This window comes from Balaenoptera musculus, chromosome X, assembly GCF_009873245.2.
Source record: "Balaenoptera musculus isolate JJ_BM4_2016_0621 chromosome X, mBalMus1.pri.v3, whole genome shotgun sequence".
Lineage (NCBI taxonomy): Eukaryota > Metazoa > Chordata > Mammalia > Artiodactyla > Balaenopteridae > Balaenoptera > Balaenoptera musculus.
Window position 1 is genome coordinate 62622033 of NC_045806.1, and position 15064 is coordinate 62637096.

The 15064-nt window shown below is 37.7% G+C and overlaps 1 protein-coding gene across 9 annotated transcripts in view; it reads right to left on the reverse strand.

The window, feature by feature from the left end:
* Positions 1 to 5109, reverse strand: part of ATRX (ATRX chromatin remodeler) — a 241231-nt gene extending 236122 nt beyond the window's left edge. For 5 of the 9 annotated variants that reach the window (XM_036839558.1, XM_036839562.1, XM_036839563.1 and 2 more), the window contains exon 1: positions 4849 to 5074. In XM_036839558.1, coding sequence (XP_036695453.1) covers positions 4849 to 4868 — 20 coding nt within the window. In that variant the 5' untranslated portion in view covers positions 4869 to 5074. Of the gene's footprint in view, positions 1 to 4711; positions 4729 to 4848 lie in introns of those variants that run through there. The other 4 variants (XM_036839559.1, XM_036839556.1, XM_036839564.1 and 1 more) reach the window with 3 other exon arrangements.
* Positions 5110 to 15064: the final 9955 nt, after the last annotated feature.

Genomic DNA, 15064 nt, shown 5'->3' on the forward strand with positions numbered 1-15064 from the left:
TGTCTTTTACCCTTTGCATACGCTAGTACAGTGCCTGGCACCTAGTTGGTACTCAAGTATTTGATCAACTAATAAAGCATTCCTCCAAAATATCGAGTATAGGGTATATACACATGAACACCACTACCATACCAATAAATTTCTGAAACAAATATTTTATGTAACAGTTCACAAGAAAGCTGGACTACTGATAGCAAGAATGGCTACTTCAAGCCAAAACTCTGAGACAAAGTCTCAGAGACAGGATCTGAAAACGGTGGCTAGAGAGCAAAATTCACAGAACCTTTTCCCAGGGCAAAAATCACCAGCAGCTAGAATATAGGTCTTTTCAGAAGTATCATCTCCAATCATAAAAGAGCAGAAATACACTGGATATAGGAATCTTTCAAAATAGAACATATCCTGAGCCACAATAATTATTAACGAACTTCCCAGCAAAGTTTTTCCGTTCTAATAAATGTTTGTGTATGTGATAGTATATATTATATTAGCAACAAAACACCTGTATCCTAACCATGTAAGCTTCAAGGCAAAAAAGATATGCATACATTGAATAAAGAAACTTTCCCTCATCACTTCTTCTCCCTACCCCCAAAAAGGCAAACAAAGTCAAAAAATGATCGACACTAACGTAACCAGGATTATGTTTTTAATAACTTTATAGACCATCTAGTACAAGTTAATTCTGTAAATGACAAAGCAGAGGCCTAGAAAGATGAATGATTTGTCTACAACAATCAGTTGAGCAACAGAGCTGTAACTAGAAAACCCAGGTTTAGCTCCGAGTTAAGCACTCATTCCTCCACAACCAGCAGTTCTCAAACTTCTAGTCTCAGGACCTCTTTACACTCCTAAAACACTTAAAAATTAACAAAGACCCCCAAAGAGCTTTTAGTTTATTGTCTTTTAAGAACCGCTGTTATAACCATGTTATCTCCTCCAGAACTGCAGGCTTTATCAGTATCTTTTAAACTTACTCCTATTTTACAGATGGAGAGCTATGGAGATTAATCATCCTGCATGTCAGCTATCAAGCCAATAAGACAAGCATTAGGATACATGTACAGAGAGATCCTACTTAGACACTCCTTTTACTGCCCTGCTATATTCAACATTCCTAAAGGAAGAGCTATACATCATTTTCCAATGGCTTAACCCATTTTAACAGCTTCTGCCAATGTCCAAGAGAACATTCAAGCTCTGGAGGAAAAAGACTTCATGTAAACCCAAAAATTGCCTGTATTCTGTGGCCCAATCCGTAAATTTATTCAGATTTCAAAAGTGAAATAGGCACATAAATACACACAATTTCTTACAGAAAAAATTATTTCACACACCTAAATCTATATACAAATACCTTTAAGTACTACATTTATCTTATCTCTAGAAATACAATATAAAAGTGAAGGCTCATGGTCAACTATACCAAGGGTTGCCAATAATGAGAGCTGGCCTGATCACAATTAAAATCACAAATGTCTTTCTTTTCATCCACACCAATAACATAACGAAACAGCTGGCATTTGAATATTTTCAAAACCCTTTGTAAAATTTGCATGTACTCCGCTGCCACAGGCCTGGCCTAATACTTTCCACACAGTGGGAATGCACATATTTCACAGATAACATTTTTCAAAAATACGTTAGTATGCAACTGAGTGTGAACTACCACAATAACAGACACTTCCTAAGACATTTTCCCAACATCTCTCAAGTTAGACCACTTCTACCTTTTAAAATTTAAGACCAATAACTGGTTATATGGCTTTCAGCTTTTCAAGTAATCAATTGCCATAAGGATTAGAATGACAAGTTCCATCAAATCTCCAAGATCTTTATATAAAAATAAATGAAAGTTTATCTGTCAATCAGAGGCTGATCTTTCAGGCCAAAAAACTGAAGAAATAATCTTATTTAAAACAAAACAAATAACAAAAAACTCTTTAAAAACAATAACAAAACCTTTGAAAACTGAGCCACTGATTTTTCAGTGTATATTTGTCCCTCAGTATCTGAGGGGAGTTGGTTCCAGGACCCACCACAGATACCAAAATCTGAAGATGCTCAAGTCCCATAGTCAGCCCTCCGTATCCGCAGTTCTGCATCCTCAGATTCAACCAACCACAGATTGAAATCCTCGGTACTGAGTGGAGGAACACAGAGCCAACTGTATGATTTAGCCAAATCATCAATTTATTTTCCTCCCTCTTGCCTTTTGGCTATTTTTTTACCACAGAATCCTAGGAATGTTCTTTTTTTATAAATGTAAGTAAAAATTAGAAACTAATCTTTGCTCCTATTTTTAAGTGCTGGACAGAAGATCTGATAAAGAAAAAATCTGGAACAATTGTGTAAAATAAAATTAATGACAATTCATAGAATTGTTCATATTATTTCTGCCTCACATTAGAAGAGAATCAAGAGTGATTTGGTATTGTGGGTTCAACTCACTCAAGCATTACCAGTCAGATTATCCTTTAACTACAATTATGGCTTGAGATGAATGACACTTCAGACTGAGACAGTTCTTCTGAACACCCACTTGGAGCACTTTCATAGTAAATAATCAGCATCACACTTTTTAAAATTAATTCTTTACATTTATACATGTGTTCTTTGCAAGGGGGTTTTCACGTAGCTTAAGATTCTCCTGGAATTAAATGCTTCAGATATCTTACTATCTCATATGAACATAAAAGACAAAATATTATAAACACCTACAAACTCAAAAGACCTACAACAAATGACAATAGTAGCTAACATGAACTTCTTCCATTGTAATACTTGGGCTAAATTAAAATGGTCATAATCACATTATATCTGGCAGCTCAAGGAGGTATTAATGCCTGTGGTTAAGAACATAAGCTCTGGAGTAAAGACTGGGTTCAATTCCAGCTCCACCAATTACAAACTATATAACTTTGATCAAGTTCTTTGATCTCTCTATGCCTCAGTTTCCTCCTTATCCGTAAAAAGGGGAACACCAAGTACCTACCCATAGAGCTGTTCTGAGAATTAATCACGATTACACAGGTCAAGGTCAACAGTAAGCACTCAATTTTAGTTAAGATTATTACTCTTACCACTAAGATCAACAAAAATTCAAGGCCCATAAGGAAAACTGACCCTGGCATAAAATGAATAATTCTATTCAGAAAGTCTATACATAATTAATTTGCTCACCCTAAAGAAAGGGAGAAAATCCAAGTTCAAGCTACGGTTTTAGAGGCAGACTTTGTGAGATTTAGTAAAATCTAGAGGTCATATTTAACTGTAAGGTACACCCTTCATGTCCAGGAACATGGGCACCTGATAATAACTAACCAACAAGTTGTTGGGTACCTCTTACGTGCCCAATACCCCTTACGTAAAGGCTTATTGCACTTGGACCAATTAACACAAATTCAAAAACCAAGGCCACAATCCTTACACAACTAGGGATCTATAATCTAAGAACTAAAGTGCATTTTTTTTCCTCAAAGGAAGGAAAACATCTTCCATCTACTGCTTGTTAACGCAGAAAAATAGGCACAATAAATATCACAGGTTCATTCCCAAATTCTATACACTAGGTAAAGTGCTCTAAAAACATATATACCTATATACTATTAAGATGGTGTATGTATGTATATATATATATATATATATATACACACACACACACACACACATATATACACATATATATATACACCATTCTAATGGTTACTCAAAAGCATATTTTGCCAACTACGAATGCAATTCTGATCTATGATCCCTGTAATTTTACTTTGCCACTAGGCGCCAAGGATACATCTCAAAGCAGAAAAATTACTTAATTCACAAGGGATGAAAAGTCAAATGTCAAACTGTCTGAAAAGCAAGCCAGCCACCTGTGTAAAAGTGGTATACATTTCACATTAACAACCCATTATTTTTAGACACTATCAAGAGGCAAATCAGAAGCACAAGAGAAAAGCAGCCTCAACCTAATATAAACGTGCTTGACTGGTAAGAGGTGGCCTGCCAGGCACTGCTTCCTTGCAATAGATCTTACTTCCCATCAACCCATGTTAACGTGCTCCCCACCCCTCTTGGAATATATAAATAAATAAACAAAAATAAGGTCTAATTACTTTTGCTCAAAATTTGCCCATAAAGTGGAGAAACATCTGAGGACTGCCTTACCACCCATTAAAGCTGGACTACACAAAAAGTAGTATACTGGGGTCCTCTGGAAGCAAAACCCTGCGTTAGTATCCCTTTGCCTAGAGGTAAATCCAAGGATACCCCTCAGGGTCTGGAGCAGAGAAGGAATACTGGCAAGACCCACCCGTTCACCCCACAAAATGGGCTTGTCCCCAGGGGCTGCAGAAAAAAAAATTAAATTCCGCAAGGCCGGGGTACTTCCCGTCTTCGTCCAAACGCCACTAAGTCGTCCCAGGATCTCACATCCTCCCGACCGCCCCTCCCCCTCTTCCCACCCCTCACCCCCCCTCCTTCTTCCCCGCGCAGTCTCTAGGCCCAAAGATTAGGAAGAAAGACCAGGATACGAAAAACCGCCTCCCACTTCAGGGTCTCAATTCCACAAGCACCGAAGAATAAACAGAGGAGGCCAACTAAGCTCCGCGGTTCGGGGAGGCTGGAGAAAGCGCCCGACACGCCAGGCCGCGCCCCCCCCACCCCCACCCCGGGTTGGAGCCTACCGCCGAAACCCCGAAACCCTCCTCACCTAAGGAGAAAACGATGCCTCTTTCCGCTCAGCGAAACACAGGCCTAACCCACCAAGCCAAAGCTTTCCCAAACACCCGGCTCAGAAGGCGCGTAGGCCGAAACCACTGGGATCCGTGAGACGGGGTTGTGTTTTACCTCATGGGCTCAGCAGTCATGTTTTCGCTTCAATGCCTTGTCGGCTTCAGCGACCGTAGGGCGCCACTCTGCGCTCCCCGGTGCCCAGTTACGATAGAAATGCACTGGACTCTTAGTCGTCACTACAGCTGGCGCTGGATCCTCCCCACAGCTCAAAGGCCGCCACCGCTGCCACCTCCGCAGGAGCCGCGGAAACAAAGCGACGCCGCCGCCGCCGCCATTTTGTTGGGCCGAGGCTCAGGCAACAGAATTGGCGCGCCCTCCCTCTTCGTCTTTCCATCATCCATTGGCTGCCTTCTCCGCAGCGCAGATGCCTATTGGTTACAGAAATTCACCTTCTTTGGGGGCCTGTTGCTAAGGCGGTCTACGTCATTTGATCCCCTCCACCTTTTCATGGGGGGTCCAATTCAGTCCCATTGACCTGAAAGTGCTAGTGACGTATTTTGACTTTATTCTGAAAATGCTTTTTAATCCGTCCTCTTTTCTTTGACATACTGACAAAACAAGAACAGCAATTTACATTTATTGAGAGTTTACTATATACCCAGCACTATACTAATCCTTTATCCAGATTGTCTCATGTAATCCTTATACTCTTTGAGTCAGACAGCCGCTTGTTACCTACATTTTCTAGACGAGGAAACCAAAACACAAAGTCCCACAGTAGTGGAGCCAAGATTCCGATCAGACACCACACTCTTAACCACTAATCTATGTGGCCATCCTATACATTTTCTTTCCTATATTCCAGGTTATCATCAAGTTCTTTACTTTCCTAGATGATTTATATATAATATTAATCATTCCAGCATGCTTACAAATATATATATGTATTATAAATATAAAACATAAGACCAACTTGAGATCTGCACACAATTTTTTCAATATTGAATAAATTGCCACTTGGAACACACACGTGGACCATTTCCCCAGTCTGATGTGATGTTTGGCTCACAAACTAACCAGTCTAGGTCTATTTCCACCTCGTTACAGAGGTTTGGCTGTATCATCTCTAAAAGCCTTTCCAGGGAATTCCCTGGCCGTCCAGTGATTAGGGCTCTGCGCTTTCGCTGCCGAGGGCCAGGGTTCGATCCCTGGTCGAGGAACTAAGATCCCACAAGCTGTGCAGCGTGGCCAGAGTAAATAAATAAAAATAGAATAAAAGCCTGTCCAGTTTTCACGTTCTATAATTTAATTGTCTATTGGTAATCTCTGCAAGTCACAAATCAGTTCTCTAAAATCAAATAGTTTCAAGTTTTGTTTCTAAATTTATTCTGCCATAAATAAAGTTCATTCTACTCGCTTTTTCCTGAAATCTGCAAGAGCTCCTGTTGTGTTTAGGTGACAAGGTTGCTGCTTTCTACTGGAATAGCAAGCGATGAGCATTTTTTGAATGGAACACTTTGATAATCTGATAGACTCGGGCAACTTTTTAATCAAGAGAAGCCTGTACACATTTCAAGTCATCTTTCAGATACAGAAGTACCATTGCCAACTGTAGAAACCAGCCTTCTGTATCTGGAATACTGATTTTCTTCTTGTCTTTTATACATTAAATATTACTTAAACATACAATTTACAGAAGTTATGTTTTCCTTGTTAGTAAATGCAGTTAATTTGAAAGGAGATCCACTCTGTTAGAAGACGTCACACAACTTTCAAACGAGCTCTTGGAGACAAGACTCAACACTAAGCAGCTTTAAATGGCAAATTCCACAAATAGAAAAACATCTTAATAACAAAATTATAATCACAGAATTTTAAAAATATAAAATAACTCAGTATTTGTGAATCATAAACAGAATATCTTTGCTATTAAAGGATGACTAACAAAGTTTTACTGATGTATTTATAGGGGGATCACTTTCAACATATAATTTTCAAAGACTTTCCTTCAGCTGTATTTTAGAAAAAATTCACTAGTACACATCACTTTCACATTTTTCATCAAGTTGCCACAGAAATCAACATAGACCCCTTTCTTGGACTCTTGACCATAAATGTGTGATTTGCAAATCTACTTATTTGTTTTGGAAGAAAGACAAGGTAAATTACCTTTAAAAGTGCAAGTTAGATGAAAAAATAGATACTCTCATAATTTTAAATAAACAGCATCACAAATTCTGACTATCTTATGTCAAAATCATAAAGCTTTGGTGATAACCATGAAATTTTTGAACGTATATATCCTTTAATCCAGAAATTTAACTTCTAAGAATTTATCTAACAGATAAACTCTACATGTGAAAAATGAGTTGTCCACAAGACTATTCATTGCAACATTGTAACATCAAAGATTTAGAAACAACATAGATGTTCCTCAATAGAGGACTGGTGAAATAAACTATGCTATCCATATAACATAATACCACATAAGTCCTTAATATAAAAATTTTTCAAAAATCACTTGTGTTTCTATGCACTAACAACAACCAATCCAAAAAGGAAATTAAGAAAACAATCTCATTTTCTATATCATCAAAACGGATAAAATACTTAAGAATAAACTTAACAAAGGCCGTGAAAGACTTGCACACTGAAGTCTATAAAGCATTGCTAAAAGAAATCAGAGAAAGACAAAAAGAATAGAAAGACATCTCATGCTCATGGACTGCAAGACTGACTGTTGTTAAAATGTCCTACTAGCTAAAAAGACCTACAGATTTAATGAAGTCTGTATTAAAATCCCAGTGGCATTCTTTGCAGAAATAGAAAAAAATCCCAAAATTAACATGAAAGCTCAAGGGACCTTAATAGCCAACTCAGTCTTGAAAAAGAAGTGCAAAAGTGGAGACCATACTCTTCCCGATTTCAAAATATACTACCAAGCAACAGTAATCAAGGCTGTGTGGTATTGGCATAATATATAGAAAATGGAACAGAAAAGAGAGCCCAGAAGTAAACCCTTGCATATATGGCCAAATGATTTTCAACTAAGGTGCCAAGACTACACAATGGGGAAAGGATAGTCTCTTCAATAAATGGTGTTGGGAAAATAGGATATCCAGCTGCAAAAGAGTGAAGTAGTACCCTTAACTTATACCATATACAAAGATTACCTCAAAATGGCTTAAAGACCTAAACCTGTAACATTCCTAGAAGAAAACATAGGGGGAAAGCTTTAGGTCATTTAATTTGGCAACTGGTTTCTTGGATGTGACAGCAAAAGCACAAGCAATGAAACTAAAAAAGATAAATGGGACTATATCAGATTTTAAAACTTATGCACATCAAAGGAAACTATCAACAGTGTAAAAAGGCAACTTACAGAATGGGAGAAAATATTTGCAAATCCTATATGTGATAAGGGGTTAATATCCAGAATATATAAGGAACTTCTACAATTAACAGCAGTGACAAATAAAGAATAAAAAATGGACAAAGGAATTGAATAGGCAGTTCTCTAAAGAAGATATACGAATGGCCAACAAACATATGAAAAGATGCTCAATGCCACTAATCATAAGAGAAATTCAAATCAAAATCTCAATGAGGTATTATTTCAGGCTGTTGGAATGACTATCATCAGAAAGACAAGAGATAACAAATGCTGGCAAGGGACTTCCCTGGTGGCACAGTGGTTAAGAATCTGCCTGCCAATGCAGGGGACACGGGTTCGAGCCCTTGTCTGGGAAGATCCCGTGTGCCACAACTACTGAGCCCGTGTGCCACAACTACTGAAGCCCGCATGCCTAGAGCCCATGCTCTGCAAGAAGAGAAGCCACCGCAATGAGGAGCCTGAGCACCACAATGAAGAGTAGCCCCCGCTTGTGGCAACTAGAGAAGGCCCGTGTACAGCAACGAAGACCCAAGGCAACCAAAAATAAATAAATTAATTAATTTTTTTAAAAAAAGAAATGCTGGCAAGGACACAGTAAAAAGGGAATCCTTGTGCACTGTTGCTGGGAATATAAAATGGTGAAGCTGCTATTGAAAACAGTATGGAGGTTCCTCAAAAAGTTAAAAAGAGAATTACCATACAATCCAACAATTCCACTTCTGGGTATATAACCAAGAGAATTGAAAGCAGGGTCTCGAAGAGATAATTGCCCACTGATGTTCATTGTAGCATTATTCACAATAGTCAGGAGGTGGAAGCAACCCAAATGGCCATTGGCAGATGAACAAATAAAGAAAATGGAATATTATGCAGCCTTAAAAAAGAAGGAAACCCTTTCGTACACTACAACATGGATGAACCTTGAGGATATTATGCTAAGCAAAATGTCACTCACAAAAGGACAAATACTGTATGATTCCACTCATATGAAGTATTTTAAATAGTCAAAATCCTATAAATGGAAAGTAGAAAGGTGGTTGACAAGGGCTGGGGAGATGGGTAAAGGAGAGGGCATTAGTTTTTAATGGGTATAAAGTTTCAATTTTTCAAGATTAAATAGTCCTAGAGATCACAACAATCTAAATATACATAACACTGCTGAACTGTACACTTAAAATGGTTAAAATGGTAAATTTAATATTACATGCTTTTTTTACCAAATAAAAACTTTTTTAAAAAGGCAGGCATAGATGTACATATATGAGATGTTTTTCTAGTTATATTGTTAAATGGAAAAAAAAGCAAGTTGCATAACACTGTATTGTAATATTTGTGTTGGGGAGAGAGCAAGAGCAAGAGTAAGAGCCAGAGTGAGAGTGAGAATGAGAAAGAGAGAGGATAAGAAGTAAAATAACTCTGAAAGAATGAAAATTATATTTAATAATAGTGATTACCTGGAGAAGATAACCTGGGAGCGGGGGGACCAGGGCAGGAGGAAACTTCACTACACTATATACTCTTTGCACCTTTTATATTTTATAAATACATGTTGGGTGTGTTTCCTGTTCAAAAAATGAATGTGAATTTAAAATTAAGACAGTGTGATATTGGTGAAAGAACAGACAAATAAATCAATGGAAGAACAGAGAGGCCAGAAATAATCCCACACAAACAGAGTCAATTGATCTGTGGCAAAGGACCAAAGGCAATTCAACGGGGAAAGGACGGTCTTCAACAAATGGTGCTAGCAAAAGACACTGCTAAGATAATGAAAAGATTAGCCACAGATTGGGAGAAAATCTTTGCAAAACATATCTGTTAAAGGACTGATGTCCAAAATACACAAAGAACTCTTACAACTCAACAATAAGAAAACAAAGGCCCAGTTTTAAGATTGGGTTCTTCTTGGGCAAAAGAACCAAAGACACACCTCATCAAAGAAGATATACTGATAGCAAATAAGCTTATGAAAAAATGCTCAACATTATATGTCACTGGGCAATTGCAAATTAAAAGAACAATGATATACCACTACACAACTATTAGAATGGCTAATCCAAAACACTGACAACAACAAACGCCAATGAGAACATGCAACAACAGGAACTCTCATTCATTGCTGATAGGAATGGAAAATGGTACAGACACTTTGGAAAGTTTCTTACCAAACCTAAGGCTAAACATACTTTTACCATATGATCCCACACTTGCAGGAATGAATGCACGAATGAATTGGAAAATGACATCCACACCAAAACCTGCACACAGATGTTTATACCAACTTTATTCATAGTTTCCAAAACCTGGAAGCAACCAAGATGTCCTTCAGTAGGTTGAATGGATAAGTAAACTGTAGTGCAGCCAGACAGTGATATGTTATTCAGTCCTAAAAGAAATTAGATATCAAGCCATGAAAATACATGGAGGAAACTTAAATGCCTATTACTAAGGGAAAGAAGCCAATCTAAAAAGCTATATACTGTATGATTCCAACTATCTGATATTCTGAAAAAGGCAAATCTATGGAGACAATAAAAAGATCAGTGGTTGTTAGGGGTTGTTGGGGGAGGGATTGATGAAGAAGAAGAGCACAGAGGATTTTTACAGCAGTGAAACTATTCAGTATGGTACTATAATAGTAGATATTTGTCATTATACATTTGTCCAAACCCAGAGAATGTACAACACCAAGAGTGAACCCTAATGTAAACTATGGATTCTGGGTGATAATGAGGTATCAATGTAGGTTCATCAATTGTCACAAATATACCACACTAATTCAAGTAATTAATAATAGGGGAGGGACTTCCCTGATGGTCCAGTGGTTAAGAATCCGCCTTCCAATGCAGGGGATGCGGGTTCGATCCCTGGTCAGGGAACTAAGATCCCACATGCCACCGGGCAACTAAGCCTGCGCGCCACAGCTACTGAGTTCACGCACCTCAACAAGAGAGCCCAAGTGCTGCAACAAAAAGATCCTGCATGCCGCAACTAAGACCTGACACGGGCTTCCCTGATGGCGCAGTGGTTAAGAGTCCGCCTGCCAATGCAGGGGACACGGGTTCCAGCCCTGGTCAGGGAAGATCCCACATGCTGTGGAGCAACTAAGCCCCTGCTCCACAACTACTGAGCCTGCGCTCTAGAGCCCACGTGCCCAGAGCCTGTGCTCCACAACAAGAGAAGCCACTGAAATAAGAAGCCCACACACCGCAACAAAGAGTAGCCCCCACTCGCCAAAACTAGAGAAAGCCCACGCGCAGCAACGAAGAACCAATGCAGCCAATAAATAAATAAATAAATAAATAAATAAAAATAATAGAGAAAACTGGAGGGGGGGTTAGGCAGCATATGAGAAAGATCTGTACTCTCTGCTCAATTTTCCTGTAAAACTAAAACTGCTCGAAAAATAAAGTCCATTTAAAATGAATATAATTAAAAATCATAAAATAATTCACTTTTCCTCATAGGTCTGTTTAGGTTTTTTAACATAAAAGATATATTAAAACGACCTCTCCATTCACTTTATGAAAATTATGGGGGAGAACAGAATATTTAAAAGTAAACCAGGTACAAACTTCCAGTCATAAAATAAATAAGTCATGGGGATATAATGTACACCATGGTGACTATAGTTAATAATACTGCATTGCATATTTGAAACTTGCTAAGAATAAATCTTAAAAGTTCTCATCACATGAAAAGAAATGGTAACTACATATGTTGATGGATATTAACTAGACTTATTGTGGTGATCATTTTGCAACATCCACAAATATCGAATCATTATATTGTACACCTGAAACTAATATATTGTATGTCAAGTATACCTCAGTTTTAAAAAGTACACCAAACAAGATTAATCTTATAGCTCCAAATGAAATAATGTTTCCTTCTCATAAACCAGTGGGAGTTGAATAAATTATGCAATATTTTTTGAAGAGTCTAAACCTAAGGCAACCTAATAATTTGTTGGTATTTTCAAAAAGCCAATATTTCATTTGTTGATTTTCTCTGTTGTTTTTCTATTCTCTATTTTGTGTATCTCCATTCTAATCTAATCTTTAGTATTTCCTTCCGTCTGCTAGCTTTGGGTGTAATTTCTTCTACATATCTTCTATATCTAGTTTCTTCTATACCTATAGTTTCTTCTTTCCTAGTTAAGCTGTAATGTTAGGTTATTGATTTGAGATTTTTCTTCTTTTTAATGTAGACATTTACAGGTATAATTTTCCCTGAGCAATGCTTTCACTACATTCTGTGTTTTTGTATGATATATTCTTGTTTTCACGCATCTCAAAATATTTTCTAATTTCCTTTGTGGTTTCTTCTTTGACCCATTGATTGTTTAAGATTATACTGTTTAATTTCCACATATTTATGAATTTTCCAAATTTTCTTGTTATTGATTTCTGGTTTTGTTCCACTGTAATCATGGAAGATATTTAGTATGATTTCAGTCTTTTAAAATTTACTGATCCTTGTTTGTGGTCTAATATATAGTCTAACCTGGAGAATGTTCCATGTGCATATGATAAAAGTGTGAATTCTGCCTTTGTTAGGTGAAGTGTTCTGTGTAAGTCTGTCAGTCTAGTTGGTTTATAGTGTTGTCCAAGGACTCTGTTTCCTTAATGATCTTCTTTCTGGTTGTTCTACTCATTATTAAAAGTGGAGTACTGAAGTCTCCAACTATTATTGTAGAATTGTTTACTATTTCTCCCATCAAGTCTATCAATATTTTCTTCATATATTTTGCGGCAATATTGTTAGGTGCATATGTTTATAATTATCATATTCCCTTGGTGGATTGACCCTTTTATCAATATATAATGTCTTTATTGTCTTTTGTAACAATTTTTGACTTAAAGTCTATTTTTTCTGATATTAGTATAGATACCCTAGCTCTCTTTGGTTACTGTTTACATGGACTATCTTTTTCCATCCTTTCATTTTTTTTTTTTTAATTTTTTTTTTTTATAGCTACTTTTATTTTTATTTATTTATTTATTTTTGGCTGTGCTGGGTCTTCGGTTCGTGCGAGGGCTTTCTCCAGTTGCGGCAAGCGGGGGCCACTCTTCATCGCGGTGCGCGGGCCTTTCACCATCGCGGCCCCTCCCGTTGCGGGGCACAGGCTCCAGACGCGCAGGCTCAGCAGCTGTGGCTCACGGGCCCAGCCGCTCCACGGCATGTGGGATCTTCCCAGACCAGGGCTCGAACCCGTGTCCCCTGCATTAGCAGGCAGATTCTCAACCACTGCGCCACCAGGGAAGCCCCATCCTTTCATTTTTTATCTATTTGTGTCTACATCTAAAGTGAGTCTCTTCTCACAGATATAGAGAACAAACAGGTGGTTACCAATGGGGAGAAAGAAGTGGGGAGGGACAATACAGCGTTAGGGGATTAAGAGGTACAAACTATTAGGTATCAAATAAGCTACAGGGGACTTCCCTGGTGGCATAGTGGTTAAGAATCCGCCTGCCAATGCAGGAGACATGGGTTTGAGCCCTGGTCCGGGAAGATCCCACATGCCACGGAGCAACTAAGCCCGTGTGCCACAACTACTGAGCCTGCCCTCTAGAGCCCACAAGCCACAACTACTGAGCCTGCACACCAAAACTACTGAAGTCCACACGCCTAGAGCCTGTGCTCCACAACAAGAGAAGCCACCGCAAAGAGAAGCCTGCACACTGCAATGAAGAGGAGCTCCCACTCGCCGCAACTAGAGAAAGCCTGCGTGCAGCAACAAAGACCCAATGCAGCCAAAACTAAATAATAAAATAAATAAATAAATAAATAAAATAAGCTACAAAGATATATTGTACAACATGGGGAATATAGCAAATATTTTACAAGAGCTATAAATGGAGTATAACCTTTGAAAAGTGTGAATCACTGTATTGTACACCTGTAACTTATATAATATTGTACAGCAACTATACTTCAATAAAGAAAAAAGAAAAAAATGAAAGTGAGTCTCTTGTAGACAGCCTATAGTTAGATGGTGGGGTTTTTTAAAAATCCATTTTGCCGTTCTCTGTCTTCTTATTGGAGAATATAACCCATTTACATTTAAGTAATTAATGATAAGGAAGGACTTACTTCTGCTATTTTGCTATTTGATTTCTATATGTCATATATACTCTGTTCTTCGGTTCCTCCATTACTGCTTACTTTTGTGTTTAATTGATTTTTTGGAGTGTATTCCTTTCTGTTAGTCTTACTGAGCATCTCTTCTAAGTGAAAAATCATTTTTGTCTTGGTACTTTCAAGATTCTCTGTCTGTCTGTCTTGGTGTGTGGATCTCCGTGTTTATTTTACTTAGAGTTCAGTGAGCTTCTTGATGTGTAGACTCATGTCTTCCACCAAATTTGGGAAGGTTTCAGCCATTATTTCTTCATTTTTTCTTTCTGCCTTTTCTCTCTCTCCTCTTCTGCTGGGACTCTCATTATTTGTATATTGGTGTGTTTGATGCTGTCCCCCAGGTCTCTTAGGTTCTGTTAATTTTCTTCATTCTTTTTTTTTTCCTGCTTCTCCAATTGGATAATTGTAATCAACTCATATTCATGCTCCCTATTCATTTCTTCTGTCTGCTCAAATATGTTTTTTGAAGCCCTCTAGTAAATTTTTTTCACTAATGTATCTTTCAGATCAAGAATTTCTATTTTTTTATATCTTTTTTCTCCCCATGAGTAATGTGTTTTACTTTTTTCCAGCTTTATTGAGATATAATTGACAGATAACATTGTGTAAGTTTAAGGTGCACAACATGATGATTTCATACACATATATATTGTGAAATGTTTACCACAATAGGGTTACTTAACACATCCTTTACCCACATAATTACCATTCTGTTGTTATTCTCTTTCTTTATTGATATCCTCTGTTTGGTGATACATAGTTTACCTCGTTTCCTTTATTTTTTGGATATGATTTCCT